The following is a 15,958-nucleotide window of genomic DNA, read 5'->3' as shown; positions in this document are numbered from 1 at the left end:
AGTTTAAAATAGACATGAGCAAAAACGGCTTTATTCATATCAACTCGATTACCGAATATCTAAATTTGACTAAAATTAACAAAATATTCTATTCAAGGTTAAAAATCTTGTTTGAAGCAGCAAGCCATCTAATCCTTATTTACCTTCTTTTGAAAAAAAAATTATAGGTTGATACCTCTTTCAGTAGATGATTCATTGATATTTCAGTTTCATTGAGTTTAAAAAAAATTAGTTCCACCATTGGTTAATTTTCAATATTGACCAATCGATAATCACAAATTTTAATAACTAAATTATTAAAACCGGTTCAAAACCATATTAGTTTTGAAACGATTAAATTATAATTTTAAACATATATACTAGTTAATTCCTCGTAGGTAATTAGTTAATTGTCTTAGCCAAATTAATGCTGAATATTACATACAAAAAGTAAATAATAAATTAACTTCTAAAATTTAAATGTAAAGTGTGTGCATTATTTCCCAATTAATAAAAGATATCCACCTATTTTCATTCAAATTAATTACTAATTTGTGGATAATGGATAGAAAATGTCGAGCTCTAATTGCGATATAGCTAAAATCAATCCCACTGGCTATTTATAATACAATATAACCTTTGCCCTATGTTTACTGTTTTGAATTTTATTTGTAAAATTTAAAACATAAAATAGTATTACAATTTTTTTAATTAAATAATTATTAATAAATTTTAATAAAATAAATTCTGGTTAAATACATAACACTACTTTTTATTAATTTTCTGAAATTATCAGAGCTAAATATCAAAGACACATATTTAATTGCTCTCATTTCGACATAACTGCAACCGTATAGATTCATTCATTTAATAACATTTTTAAAGGGATGTATTAACTTTTAAAGGTGAAAACCCAGCTGACTTAGAACTTTAGAAGCAGGCTGGGAAATAGCACACTTCCTCTGGTCCAAAACCAGTTTATTAATTGCTTGGACTAGTTTTTTAATTCAAGAAGTGGGGGTTACTGGTCCTCGGGACCAGTTTATTAATTGCAAATCTATTGGAGAGCAAAGGCTGGGACCAGTCCGGAGACCAGTAAATAATTTCAGACACTAGGGGGTCACTGGTCCAAAGGACTAGTTTAAAAAATATCCTTATTTCCCAGCCTGTTTAGAAGTAAAAAAATACCAGGCTGCCAGGCTGTCTCTAACACAACAGAGTTGGCCATTCTCGCTTTTGAGAAATGAATCCTTGTCATATGCATCTCTAGACTTTAGGAGCTCCAGGAGTCAGACTCCCAACTGAAGCAGGGTGGGAAATAGGGATTTTTTTAAAACTAGACATTGGGCCAGCGACCCCCCTGCCCAGGAATAAATGAACTGGTCCATGACCATTGACCAGGGCGCGGCGTTTGCTAAACTAAAGAAGTGGGTAATTAAAATAGTTGAGATAATGTCTGGACCCTGGTTACCCTAGAATTTCCTTAGTGGTCCTGTGGTCCACTGCTCCCCCTCCGATTTAATTTTTAAACTGGTCATTTTCCCTGTGCCACCGCCTTATTTACAACGCTGAACCAAGAAGTTATATCAGTATCTCAGAGAGAAGATATAAATTCGCCAGATTTCCAGCTTTATTTCCAGTCCTAACGTAGGTCCGCAGTCAATCCCCGTCTCTAAATTACAACCAGCATCTCATTGGTTCTTGAAAACTCACGTCAGCGCGACGACGCGAGAGAGGAAAATTTCCGACTGACTAGAGCGAAATAGCCCGGCGCCTCCTTTTACGTCCCCCCTTGTATTTTGAAATGGGGACTGGGACTATGGCGCGCGAATACAAAGGCACCTTATATCTTCTCTCTGAGATACTGATATAACTTCTTGGCTGAACTGAAGATTTCTTTTGACCGGACCATAGCCTACTCGATCACGCGCAACACGTCGCAAGCTGCTTGCCCTATAGCGCGAGTCAGGGTGGGAAATAAGGATTTTTTTAAACTGGACATTAGGCCAGAGACCCTCCTGACTTGGAATAAATAAACTGGTCCGTGACCATTGGCCAGAGCACGTCGTCTGCTAAGCTAAGGAAGTGGATAATTAAAATATTAGAATTTTAATGTGTGGACTCTGGTTACCCTTGAATTTTTTAGTAGTCTCGTGGACCACTGACCCCCCCCCCCCTCCGATTTAATTTTTGAACTGTACCAGGCGATCTTTAAACTCGTCATTTGCCCTGTGTTACCGCCTTATTTCCCACGCTGGCACGAGCTGCTTTGCGTTGTCGAGTGCGTGATGGAGCGGGCTATGCCTGGAGTCCCAACCCCCGTTACTTACTACCAAAATACCCACTAGCATAGCCCACTCGATCACGCTCTCTTTTCCCCGGCTACATATTTTGAAGAGGGCACTTTTTAGGCGTATTTATTAACAATCTTGGATCACCTTTGTGGACTTTTAGGGTAGCCCTTAAAAATTGAGTCGGCATTGCCCTGACTATATTGTGTTTAAGGTTTATAAGCTTAATATCAAACAGACGTTAGTTAATGCTACAAAAAAGTTCGAAATTGAAAATCTCGGATCGTCGTTGAGAAGTTTTAAGGACATCCGAATTTCATATTGGGCTTATGAAAAGTTTGAGCTAAAGGTTAAACAGACATAGGCTAAATCAGCGTTTTAAAAAATTGTGTAAAACTGTCAATTTGGTCCTATTTGTGGAATTTTTAGGGGAGCGCCTCGCGTTTCAATAAAGGGTTGTAAAAAATTGTATTATGTTAATTACAATAAGAATACAAACTTTCAATGAGTTACGTTTTTATTTTTTGGAGTATCATTATAAATAAATGACTGATTGAGAAAAAGTTACGGTCCCATTTTTATATGTTTCTGCTTAGTGTAGATTTTGAAAATGTAAAACAGTTTCTTAACAATCTTAATTAAAATGAAGACTGAAGGAGCAGATATTAATCAAAAATGTCTTGATTAGAATCAAGTCCTAAAAAGTATCGATAAGACTGAGGTTATCACTTGACTGAAGGATCAGATATTAACTTTTCTTTTTAATTGAAACTTAAAGGCATGCTTAAGAAAAAACAACGTTCCATTACCGTTTTCCGTTGAAATAACTTATTTTACAGGTAATCAATTTCAAAAATTTACTTATCTCGGGTTTTCGGGCACAATTCCATTCCCCAAAACATTTTATCATTACATTTATCACTTTTGAGAGATAATGTGTCAAAATAAGCTTTAAAACAATAGAAAACTGAATGAGCGGTCTGTTTAGCCATGACCAAAACCTTCAAATCAGTGTTGCTAATGTTAGAAAGTGGATTTTCCCACTTCCATTTTAAAAATTTGCCGCATTTCCCACACCCCCTTTTTTACAGTCATATTTATCTGGACTATTTTATCATACTAAGTTTAATATGGAATATCACTCCGCATGGCTTTGACAATATGTACAAATGCTATAAAGCTTTAAAATTCTCAAAATATGATTTCTTTTTTTTCAGTGCCAAACTTAAAATCACCGAATTTATTTCAAAATGTCGCTTGAAATTATTAAACCGGATAAAATTTTGAAAATTTCGCACTATTAACCCTTGAACAGGAAAATTCCGACATTTGATTGATTTCGGAAAAATATTACTTTTTCCCCACAGAGCCTAAAACCAAACCTAAATCTCCCACGATGTGGGAAATTACCCACACATTGGCAACACTGCTTTAAAAACTTACAACAAGCACACTTTCGAGACATGTTCTGAACAAATTAGTGCTTAACCCGCTAATAGTACGACCACGGAGAATTGATGTAAACTCTAGTTGAAATATATTCATGTGCGACCCGCGGCACTGAATGGTCTCTAACCATTTTTTGAAACTAGAGAGAGAAATAGTGAGCAGCATTAATCATGTCCTGAGCTATGAGAATGAACAGTATGACTGTTGACTGAAGTACACTAGACATTACATCATTTTTCATAACCACGAGTAAAAATCTAACTGTCCCTACTTAATTTTCCGCCATTGTTTTAAAACGTATCCACTGCGAAGCATGCCGGGCACAAATGAGGGAATGTCATACACGTACTCTCTCAAAAGTGATTAATGTAATGATAAAATGTTTTGGGGGAATGGAATTGTGCCCGAAAACCCGAGATAAGTAAATTTTTGAAATTGATTACCTGTAAAATAAGTTATTTCAACGGAAAACGGTAATGGAACGTTGTTTTTCTTAAGCATGCCTTTAAGTTTCAATTAAAAAGAAAAGTTAATATCTGATCCTTCAGTCAAGTGATAACCTCAGTCTTATCGATACTTTTTAGGACTTGATTCTAATCAAGACATTTTTGATTAATATATATACGTCCTTGCGCGGTCCTTTCTGCCTTGGTCTAACTTTTCTTTCCCATCCATCTGGTAACTGTGGCTTAGCTTCTTGTAATAGTGGCTCCTCTGGTATCTCCGCTCCCCCTGTCTCGTCTTTCTCTTTCTCCGCTCCCCCTATGGCAACCTCCTTGCCCTCTTTGGTCGCCTCCAGCACTGGGACAATTGGTTTTGGTGGCGTTTGTGGAAGTGGTCTTTCCCCCTCTATCGGTGACGCCGCCGTTACTACTGGTGTTTTCCTTATGTTAATTTCATCTTCATCATCACTACCGGGGTCGGACTCTTCTGGCCAAGCAAATTGAGGTAAATCTTCGTAATCTTTGTTATTATTTGGTTGCTTAATATAGCTCATTCCCAATATATTTTCCTCAACCCTGACGTGTTTCGTCTCCTGCACCCTTCTTTCATTTGGATAGTAAATCCTGTAACCTCTGGTCGTACGGGCATATCCAATAAGAACCCCCAATTCGGCTCTATTATGTAATTTGCTTCTTCGCTTTGGTCCGGGAATATACGAAAACGAGAGGCTGCCTATCTTTCTAAGATGTCTGGCGCTGGGCTTGTGTTTGACTCAAAACTCCACTGGAACCTTGTCACCAAGAAGGGCATGTCGAGATCTATTCTTGAGGTACACGGCTGTTAATACTATTTCTGACCATAGATTCATAGGCAATTTTGCTTCTAAAAGTGTACGAGTCGTATTGAGAATAGTCCGATTAATACGTTCCGTGATCCCATTCATTTGCGGGGAGTAAATGTTCGTGCGTTGATGCCTAATCCCAAATGTCTCGCAACATTGGGTAAAATCCTTGTTACAATACTCTAGCCCATTGTCCGTTCTAATAGATTTTATTTTCTTGCCTGAACGAACTTCCGCTTCTTGCTTGAATAGCTTAAATTTTTGTAGGCCTTGATCTTTATGTGCCATGGGGTAAATCCAAATATGCCTACTAAAATCATCAATAAAGGACACGTAATACCTGGCACCACCCAAAGACATAACAGGCGCAGGCCCCCAAACATCCGAATGGACTAATTCCAATAACTCTTGACTTTGGATGCCTATACAGTTCTTGTGCGCTGCTCGGGTGCATTTACTAAGATTGCATAGTATGCATGGTTCTAATGATCCAGTGATTGTTCCCATACCTTCCAACATGTTGTGATAAACCATGTATTTCAAATCATTCTCGTTTAGATGTCCTAGTCTTTGACGCCATAAAGTAATCTTTGTAGGTGCCTTCCGTTCACTTCAATGAACCTCTCTCGTGTAATAACAATTTCACGTCCTTAACAGTGTACAAATTAGCCGCTGATAATGGGGCTGCAAAGTGATACCGTCCAAACTGATCGTAAACGACGTATCTTGACTTGTAAACTACCCCTTTATGGCCAGCCTGATCTATCAACCGTCCTGATATTAAGTTCCGCTTCATTCCCGGAGTAAAGAGAACATCCCTTAGAGTTACTAGTGCTCCATTGCGTCCCCCAATTTGCATCTCTACATTTCCCCTTCCTTCAATTTTCGATTTACCTTCTCCACAGGCTGCTTACTCTGACGCAGGTGCAAATTTTGTGAAATATTCTCGACGATGACAAGAATGGTGGGTCGCGGCTGTATCAATGATCCAGTCGTCGGACAGTGTTGAACAAGACGCTGATACGTAGTAGTTTGACTTCCACTTGTTTCTCGATTCATACCGAGGTGTTTCTTCTCGGCGCGATACGCAACATTCGCTGGCGCGATGTCCTCGTCGATTACAATTATAACACCGTAATGGTAGTCCTTGAGGGCGATGATTATGTCTTGACTGTTGACTCGGTTGACTTACAACTCTTGATTGAGGTATCTTCTTCTTGGTTTGTGTCGCGAATGCTTCCTTCCTATCTACCGACGAACTGTCTTCTTGCTTCTGTCGATTGTACTCCGCCATCAACGTCTTCTTGATGTTTGCCGATGTGAAATCACTATCGCTGTAGTGATATATATTTTTTGAACAAGCATACTGTAACTTGCCGGTAACTTTCGGATCAATTGGTAGGCAATGTCTTTATCCAGAACCGTCTCTCCTGCCTTAATAAGCTGCCTCTTAACCCCATATAGTCTTCCAATGAAAGTTTGCACTGTTTCATCAGGTTTACAGACCATTGTAAAGAACTCTTCTCTTAATGCACCGATACGGGCCTTGGACTTTGGTTGAAAAATATCCTTGAGGGTCGCCCAGACTTCGTTTGGGGTTGCGCATTCTTCGATCAAATGCTGATTTTCCTCGGTTATGGATAAAGCAAGTAGCTCATGGGCCTTGGCACTCCTTAGTTCGTATAACGCCTTTTCCTCTGTAGTTGCAGTAATCGGTAACGTCTCCGTACCTTCTACGATTTTCCATAGTCCCTTGGCTTTTAAACGCAGTTCAGCTTCGAATCTCCAAGTTTTATAATTTTCCGAATCGAGAATAGTTTTCGGTTTATACGGTTTATCACACGCGGCTTCCGCCATCGCAACACAGAACCACGCCCTGCTACCACTTGTTAAATGAAAGTGCCTTAGACGCTCTTGGCGGACGAATCATAACGTGGCACTAATAGGGCGTAAGCCATAGCGAAAATATTAAAGCCCCCCGATAATGACGTCACGAAATAATGTTTCAAATGGATCAACAATGCTATCGTTGCACTCGTCTTGTCACGTAGAATCCAAAACTGTTTTCAAATTGAAAATCGGTTCAGAAAATCAAAAGTTATGACAGAAAACGTGACGTTAAAAACATTGGCAAATAAGCCTAACGAATATTTATATCATCTATATCAACTTAGCTCAGTAGTAAAACATTACGATCAGAAAAACAAGATGTTCTAGCCATAGCATAGTTTTACTCTGAAATTATAGAAATGATATTTCAAGAATTACTTTCAGTAATGTGGCGATTTATTACTTAATTGCTAATAGGGTCTCTATTTTGAAAGGACGATACACTGTTAAAAATAAAGGTACTGCAAAGGTATTCCGCAATTCCCTTTGGTATTTCTTAGTACCCATTAAGGTATAACTGATGTTCCCTTATGACCTTGGTACTGAAAACATCTCAAAGAGGTTTTTCGGAAACTTTGGTATAAAGTAATACCTTTTCGGGAAGTTTTGCTGGTAGAAATATCTACAAAATCACGAAAAAGGTTCTTCAGAAACATTGGTATAATTAAATACTTTTCTGAGTAGTACCTTATAAGAGAGGTAAGTAATCATTCTAACAATGCAAGATATACAGAAATGTCGGGAATGTTTGAAATGAGGGTTATTAGAGGGTTACTCCTTTTTAAAATGGTATATTTGCGATTAGTTAATCACTCAGATAAATCTTGTACACCGATTACGGATTACTCGTAATCATTTTGGCCCTGTGGCAGGTCAAAGCTATATTAGTGAATAATAATCCATAATATGATAGAGTACAAGGAAGTTAGGATAAGCCCGTCATTCCGAAGGCTCTTATTCTTTCAAAATAATAATTTACATTATCTTAAATTCACTTAAATCATTATTGCTTTAAATGTTTTAAAGCATAACTAGTAAAGAATAGCGATTTCATTCCTATACAATGGAACGTCACTTCTATCTATCCCCTACACCAGTCTCATCTCCCCCAGCAGTATCTCTTATAAAAAAATTGCTCCCCAAAAGCAAAATTAAGTCTTAAACCCCTCTCCACCAATATTACTCTATAATATTTATTTAAACCCACGGAAACTTTTAAGGACCATGGCTTGAACAGAAAAAAAATTCCCGCCCCCTTGTTATATTTTTTTAACTTTAGTAACCCTGTATAAAGTTCACGCTCTCCCGCCTCGCCGGGGGGGCTTGAGCTAAAGGGGATCTCCCTCGTTGCCGAAGTGGCCTGGACCGGTAGGCGTAGCACTAGCAGTAAAACGAGTCTCCCACGTTGTTAAGAGGGTTAAAGTCGCCATTTACGTTCTCTTTTCGGACTTTTTATTTATCGCTTTGACGAGGGGCGCAAGAGTTCGACCGGTTCACGTGTTTTTCATTGCGGTAGAATAGGAAAAGAGCCTCGCGTGACGCTCCTCGTGCCAGAGCTAGGCCTAGTACGGCATTATTTTATCGAAGTTGCGGAAGTATTTCAAACCAGTCGCCCAGTTTAGAAAGGTAAGCAATATTGTTGTTTTTATTTGAACATCTGGGTTGGATAATTAGAGATACTATTGTTGAAATTATTTCGATATTAACACTAAGATTACAATATTGAACTCAAATAAAGTTTATATCTCTTTAAGTAGGCCTACTTTTTTAAAGATGTAATTGTGGCCAAACAGGTTCGAAGTATGTCTCATAAGCCAAACACTTTGAAACGGTTTTGAAGCGTTCAGATATGGTTTAGGCCCTAAACCCTTTTCTGAAAAAATAATTGCATTTTCTCGTTTAAAAATGGTTTAAAGTGTCTAGTGTAAACATGTTTACGAGATATATTTCGAAACTCTAAGGCCACAACCATATCTTTAAAAAACTACGCGTATTTTTTTGCTATTAACCATTTTTTAAGGCCTATTATATTCAAAAGGGTTAAGGGTTAAAACGCTTCAAAACTGTTTCAACAACTAATATAAAGGAAGGCATGAAAACTTTCTTCCCCCTGCGTTCTGCTGTATAAGAAAAACTCCGGAATGGCCAAGTTGAGGACTTTTGTTCTTTACATTCCTTGCTTTCATGTTCTTTGGTTTCAAAGATTAAAATGTGGAAAATTTTTACCCCACCTTTTTTAACGGTAATTCCCCCTCCCCGGGTTATTCTACTTTAGAGGCGAGAGGGGGAGAGGGGTACGAAGCGCATATCCTTCCCCTCCCCCTAGTCTACTCCGACAGAAACACTATAGTAAAGGCAGTTAGCTTAGGGAAGTTTTTGTGTTTTGTGTGAAAATACAAATAAATGGTTACATAATTATATATAAAATTTATACTGATCAGTTAGGCTGTCTTAAGTAACGTCTAATATAATTTACCTTGCAGAAGAGAGCATTGGGGTTTTCTTGCTTTTGAAATTATCAACGAGATTTCTCACTTGACGATATTTTGCAGTTTTGTGGTTTAAAAGAGAACTAATATTCAGCCACTATATTTTGATATGGTAATTATAAACTCAACTCGGTTATTATTCAATAGGCCTACACTATTATTTTGACTCTATCTTTAAAGTCTATACAAACATTTCTAAAAGAGTGTTCTGTTATTGTTCAGAACTGAAAATGTATCAATGCTCTGTGTGCCACGCCAAGAGAGCTTCTTTCATCAAACTTCTAGCTCATTACAGACATTTGCACTTACATGAACGTAATCTTAAAATTACCTGCAGTTTAGGAGGCTGTGCAAAGACATTTATCAACTATAATACATTTAAAAGCCATGCCCATCGTTAACATAAAAACGAGATCAGAGAAAATCCAATTAGGGAAAGCGCTAATGTTGAGCATTTAGCTGAAAACAATAACTTAAATGAATGTTTAGCGGAAAGTGATGAGACGCTAAACTTAGGAGCTCCAGAATTTAATAGGGAAAACTATTTATTTAACACGAGGAAAAACTTGGCCCTCATGGTTTTAAAACTTCGAGAAAAGCATATGCTTCCTCGTTCGGTAGCCGTAGATATCGCCAATGGTGTTGGGATGATTTTAGAAAACGTTAAAGACCTGTTTTCAAATTATGAGCCAAACAGTATTCCTATTGAAACATTAACGGATGTAATTAGAAGTGATTACAGGCTCAATACCTTTTGCATGCAAGAACTCAAATTAATCCCTCCCACTGAGTATAATCTAGGTGTAAGAGAACGATTTGGAAAAGTATATAAAGATAGCTTTCAGTATGTTAGTATTTTGACATTGCTTAGCAGAATGCTGTCATTTAATGACGTGTGGGATGAGATAAAATCATACCGGGAAACGTCTTTTGGGACAGAGAGGCTTTCTGATTACCATGATGGAGATATTTTTAAAAATCATCATCTTTTTGCGATAGACAACACAGCTTTGAGAATACATTTGTACACTGACGAGGTGGAATTGGCAAATCCCCTAGGATCTAAGCGGGGAAAACATAAAATTAGTGTTTTCTATTTTTTTATTGGAAACCTTTCCCCAAGACATCGAAGTAAAATTAGCAATATTTATCTGGCAATTATAGTGAGGTATAAGCTAGTGGAGCTTTACGGGTATGAAGCCATTTTGGAACCTCTAATACGTGATTTAATTACTCTTCAAACTGAGGGTATATATGTAAAAGAACAAAATTCGATCGTTAAAGGAGCTTTAGCGTCTGTTTCAGGTGATAATTTGTCATCGCATTTATTGGCAGGATTTAATAAAAGTTCTTCACGAGGAAGAATATGTCGTCATTGCATGGCCACTAAAAACAATATAGCGGAACAATTTTGTGAATCTGAATATTCAATTAGAAATGAAGAAGGTCATTTGTACCATATTGAGGCAGTTTTAGCAAATAGTGACAATTCTACGATTTATGGTGTCAAGGGAAAATCTCCCTTTCTCAAAATTCCTGGTTTTCGCGTTACGGAAAGCTTCCCTCCCGATGTCATGCACGACCTTTATGAAGGAGTCATACCTCTGGTGATAAAAGTTGTATTGGCTGGCTTAATCACGGCAGACGTTCTTAGCTTGGATAAAATGAATCATATTTTGGAAAATTTTAACTACGGTTCTTTAGATTCAACCAGCAAATCTGGTACTTTTACAAAAAACATGATATTAAAAGATGGCCATTTAATCGGTTCGGCATCTCAGAAATGTTGCTTATTTTACATGTTTCCGTTGATGTTTGGGGCATTAGTACCAGAAAACAATGCGCACTGGAAGCTATATTTAAACTTGAGAGAAATTGTTGACATCGTTGTTGCCCCAGTTATACATAAATCCTGGTTATCCTATGCTGCCGATTTAATAGAGAATTTTTACCAAAAACTTAAACAACTGGCCCCAGAAAAATTTACTCCCAAAGTTCATTATATGATTCACTATCCTAGATTAATTTACTTGTTCGGACCCATTCGCAGACTTTCGTGCATAAGATTTGAAGCCAAACATCAGAACATAAAAACGATGGCGGAGAGAGGACGCAATTTTACGAACATTTCTAAAACACTAGCTGTTCGTCATCAGTACGCTTAATGTTATGATTTTAGTTTAGGTATAGGCTTAGATAACGATAATCAAGAGAAAAACCTCCAAGTTATTTTGTTTAAGAATCTCCCGTATGAGTTGAAAGGAAAAATTAAAGATTTAAACTATATTACTTTAAACGACGGGACAGAAACGGTTTGGAAAGCCAAGGAAATAAAAATTAAATCGGTATGTTATAAGCCTGGTACGTTTATAACAATAGATTTAGTGCATGGCGAAAATATTCCTGTATTTCTTAAAGTTTCGCACCTTTTAAAAATATCCAATGAATGGTTTATTTGTGGCAAAATATTTTTGGCCAGAGAATTCTCATCTCATTTGCACTCCTTTAATGTCAGTGATTCTAAAAAGTGGGGTGTTATTCATCCTGGGCAGGAAATAGATTACTCAGCTTACAATGCTTACAGCATAGATTCAAAACTATATGTAAGTTTAAGATGTAGTCTCTGCAAATAGCATTTTGGAGCTCAGGAATATATAAAATACAAATTTAAAACCTTTTTCATGTGTTAAATTAAAACATATTTTATACGAATATTGTTAAAGAATAATTACCAATATTGTTAGAGAATAATTACGAATATTGTTAAAGAATAATTACGAATATTGTTAAAGAATAATTACGAATATTGTTTAAGAAATAAGAATAGTTACGAATATTTTCAAAGAATAATTTTAAACTCTAAATAGTTATTATATTTGACAAGTATGAAATCTAAACATTATCATAAAACCACCCGAGTAGGCGTCACGTAGCTACTGTGTCACATACCATCAAAGGACAAAAGAAGTAAATCTTCAAAGCCCCTTCACAATAGAAAACCTCTCTGTGAATATCAAGAAAGCTTTCAAAAAAGATTTTACCGCTATACAAGTATTATCTGCCAAATGGAACAAATACGTTGATATTGATAGCGATGAGGAAGAAAGCCCGCCAGATGGTACAGAATTAAATATTATTGGTACGGTTGAGAAAACCGCTTCTCTAGAAGTTGGTTATTTGCCAGCAATAAGGTAATAAAATTAAAGTTCATGCACTTAAGGTTTGAAAATAATTATACTCATTATTCCTAATTTCGACGAATTTCTCTACCATAGTGGGAATTGTGAAGCAAGTGATTATGATTTAGAAAGTCGGCTTTCTTCTACAGCAGATGATTCGAATTTGAAACCAATAGCCACTCTGCCGCTAGGATATAGGGTTCCACCTTTACCAGCTGTTGTTCAGCAATTGATTGATTCAAAAAACAGTTTGGTTTTCGCAACACAATTCAAGTCGAAAATAATAGATTTGTTATATGAAGATTTGAGTCGATATACAATGTACGCTATATTCAACTACACTTTACGCTTATTCAAAATATGCACATTTTTATCAAAATTGACATGGTGCATATTTTAAAAGCTCTTTTATTTTCGGCTGAAACTTTCGAATCTATACTATTTGTTCCATTTTTAACCTAGGTATCCTCAACATGACGAATACGTAAGAGTTGTGTCTGCTTTAGTTAGAGACAACCGATTTCTAGTAGATAGAACCAAAGTTGGGACTGAATATGTAAGTTCGAATGATATATTAATCAATTGTCAACTTTTATGGTCTCATATGCTTCGCATGTGCCTTGAAATGAACTGCCAAAGCTCACCAGTAATCTAAATTAATGAGGATTTAAAAAGATACCATTTACCAGCCCTGAATCTAAAAAAGACACAATAACGAAAGTACAGAGGATTAAAGTGACTGTAAGTTCAAAGACCCCATTTTGAGGATGGCATTTTTCTAAATATTAAAGGGAAAATATTAAAACAAAAGTAATTTGTTCTACATGTTTGACGATGAAATTTTCCAGGAGTCTTTCCTTGAAGATGAGTTGAGTATTCAAGCCCATATAAAAATTATCCAAGATGAGTTTAAAAAAACCAAGCCAAATCAAGTTTTGCTTGATGAAAAAATGAAGAGAACCCTTCATCATAGACAAAGTTTAGTGAAAGACAAGTATGTCTCCGAAATTTTGGAAATTTTCCCCAATCTAATCAATGGTGACGAGGTGAATTACGAATAATTAAAATTTATTATGTGAATCGTATTAAAATTCTAAGAATCTAATTGTTTCATTCTGAAAATGTATATTAGCTTATCAGGGAGTTTCGAAGAGTGACAGCCAGTGATATAGACCCCGAGAAGAAAATTAAATCGTATATCATGCCTCTAGCTACAAAAATCTTAAGGATCACGAAGCGGACATCTATTTCTCGAAAGATAACCGAACAGTTACTGGCCAAAAAGGATTTTTTAAGTGAAGAAAAGTAGAATGGTATGAATAGAACGGTGAAGTATGTTTTCCAAGCTTTATAATATTTGGATTTAATTTAGAGCTTCAAATCAACGCTTCGATTATTCTATTGCCATTGGTATTTAAGGAAAGTTTTGAAATGCTGATAAAGTTTGAAGTGGGTTTAGACATCATGGTTTTCTGTTTTCCCGAAAACCGCCATTATAACCCCTATTCTACTCAATTTTAGGACCCGGGTGCTGAACACAAAAATGCCATTTTAATTCTGGAAACTGAGGATTTTTTAGTAAAACCAACGAAAATGCTGTTGGAAAACGCCATATTTTCGTCTTCGAATATAACAAAAGGATTTGTTTCCTTATTTGTGTCATACTACGTTTTTGGCATAGAGTACCCGAAAAAACTTACGAAGACATAATTCATCCAAAAGGCTATTCTACAAGTGGAGCCTAATTTGAAAAATATATCAGTGCCAATTAAAAATGCCATCAATCGATTAAGTGCCTGAACAATACAGTCAAAAATCGCATTTCATTGGTTAGTTTACATGGATATTGTACCATTTTGAGTAGCAAATAAAACCATTTGTAGTACCAAATGAAACAATTTTTTGTACCAAATAAAACTATTTTTAGTACCGACAAATACCATTTTTAGTACCGACAAATACCATTTTTAGTACCGACAAATACCATTTTTAGTACCGACAAATACCATTTTTAGTACCGACAAATACCATTTTTAGTACCGACAAATAACATTTTTAGTACCGAAAAATGCCATTTTTAGTACCGAAAAATGCCATTTTTAGTACCGAAAAATGCCATTCTTAGTACCGAAAAATGCCATTCTTAGTACCAAAAAATGCCATTCTTAGTACCAAAAAATGCCATTCTTAGTACCAAAAAATACCATTCTTAGTACCGAAAAATGCCATTCTTAGTACCGAAAAATGCCGTTCTTAGTACCGAAAAATGCCGTTTTTAGCGCCGAAAAATGCCATTCTTAGCACCCGAAAATGCCGTTCTTAGCACCCGAAAATGCCGTTCTTAGCACCCGAAAATGCCGTTCTTAGCACCCGAAAATGCCGTTCTTAGCACCCGAAAATGCCGTTCTTAGCACCCAAAAATACCATTCTTAGCACCCAAAAATACCATTCTTAGCACCCAAAAATACCATTCTTAGCACCCAAAAATACCATTCTTAGCACCCAAAAATAAGATTCTTAGCACCCAAAAATACCATTCTTAGCACCCAAAAATGCCCTTCTGAGCAGGGAAAAATACTTCTAAAGGTACTTTCTCATTCCTTATATATCATGGAAATACCTTTAAATTAAGGTATTTTCCAGTACTGTCTAGAAAGAGTATTTATAAAAACCTCTATTGGTTCTCCCACAGATGCACGATCAAATACCTCTATAGGTATCGAATGACACCTTTTTTTTAACAGTGTAGGGTTCCAACTTAGAAATAAAGGTTTGGATGGCGCTTTGGAAAGTAGAAATTTTGGATTTGTGTGCAGGGTAGTGTTAAAACTGTGAATTTGGAATAATAATCAAGTTGTGGTTGCTAAAGTGGAAGGATTTTCGATATTAAAAATTTTGCAAATATTCTATAATGCGCGAAGATTGCGTTTTGGGTTGAATTCTTTTGTGCCTTTTTCTGTAGTAAATGTTTTAAGCTCTTAAAGAAACAACATTTTGTCTAGCTTCCGGGAGGGTGGCTTTTTGGTGATTAATGTTTTGGTGGCTTTTCGGTAAATAATGTTTGGGTGTCTTTTCGGTAAAAAATGTTTGGGTGTCTTTTCGGTATCAAAATGTTTGGTTTTATTTTGTTTGGAAATGTTTTGAGTGCTTGGAGAATAAATATCGCGGCAGAACTCCAGTTTGCAGAATAGGTGACGTGTCTACCATGGAAATGTAGCGGAGAATCGGGAATGAAGATCCACGATGACATGAATTAGAGAAGAATGTAACAACGACAAATTCTTGAAGAAGGATGCGAATATTAATTCTCATTGTGGAATGGATGGTAATCTCCGAAGATAATGGTTCGAATTATTATATTATTTAAATTAAAAAGACTCACTTGTCCTAATGACA

The 15,958-nt window shown here is 36.4% G+C and overlaps 1 protein-coding gene and 2 long non-coding RNA genes across 3 annotated transcripts; all 3 read left to right on the top strand.

Moving 5' to 3' along the window:
- Nucleotides 1-1,763: 1,763 nt before the first annotated feature.
- LOC149668541 (uncharacterized) lies at nucleotides 1,764-2,817 on the top strand. The gene is made up of 2 exons (XR_016367893.1): nucleotides 1,764-2,484; nucleotides 2,575-2,817. It is a non-coding gene; the product is annotated as an uncharacterized LOC149668541 (long non-coding RNA).
- A 4,530-nt stretch (nucleotides 2,818-7,347) lies between these two features.
- On the top strand, nucleotides 7,348-9,802 carry LOC149668540 (uncharacterized). The gene is made up of 3 exons (XR_016367892.1): nucleotides 7,348-8,520; nucleotides 9,378-9,495; nucleotides 9,606-9,802. It is a non-coding gene; the product is annotated as an uncharacterized LOC149668540 (long non-coding RNA).
- A 456-nt stretch (nucleotides 9,803-10,258) lies between these two features.
- On the top strand, nucleotides 10,259-14,123 carry LOC149668539 (uncharacterized). The gene is made up of 10 exons (XM_089840811.1): nucleotides 10,259-11,439; nucleotides 11,563-11,986; nucleotides 12,306-12,574; nucleotides 12,659-12,883; nucleotides 13,025-13,177; nucleotides 13,252-13,303; nucleotides 13,411-13,608; nucleotides 13,695-13,875; nucleotides 13,935-14,011; nucleotides 14,084-14,123. Exons 1-8 carry the CDS (start codon nucleotides 10,259-10,261, stop codon nucleotides 13,869-13,871), a joined length of 2,679 nt encoding a protein of 892 aa, XP_089696937.1. The 3' UTR covers nucleotides 13,872-13,875; nucleotides 13,935-14,011; nucleotides 14,084-14,123.
- The last annotated feature ends 1,835 nt before the right edge of the window (nucleotides 14,124-15,958 follow it).

This window comes from Phalangium opilio, unplaced genomic scaffold, assembly GCF_054372755.1.
Source record: "Phalangium opilio isolate 3A_F unplaced genomic scaffold, DU_Popi_V2 ptg000055l_1, whole genome shotgun sequence".
NCBI lineage: Eukaryota > Metazoa > Arthropoda > Arachnida > Opiliones > Phalangiidae > Phalangium > Phalangium opilio.
Note: the sequence above shows the minus strand (reverse complement) of the source record. Positions and strands in the feature narration are given on the sequence as shown.

Coding starts and splice junctions, on each gene's coding strand:
- LOC149668539 (XM_089840811.1), top strand. CDS start 10,259: ATGCTGTCATTTAATGACGTGTGGGATGAGATAAAATCATACCGGGAA. Junction 11,440..11,562: donor GGACCCATTCGCAGACTTTC/GTGCATAAGATT, acceptor TTATGATTTTAG/TTTAGGTATAGGCTTAGATA. Junction 13,178..13,251: donor TGGTCTCATATGCTTCGCAT/GTGCCTTGAAAT, acceptor ACCATTTACCAG/CCCTGAATCTAAAAAAGACA.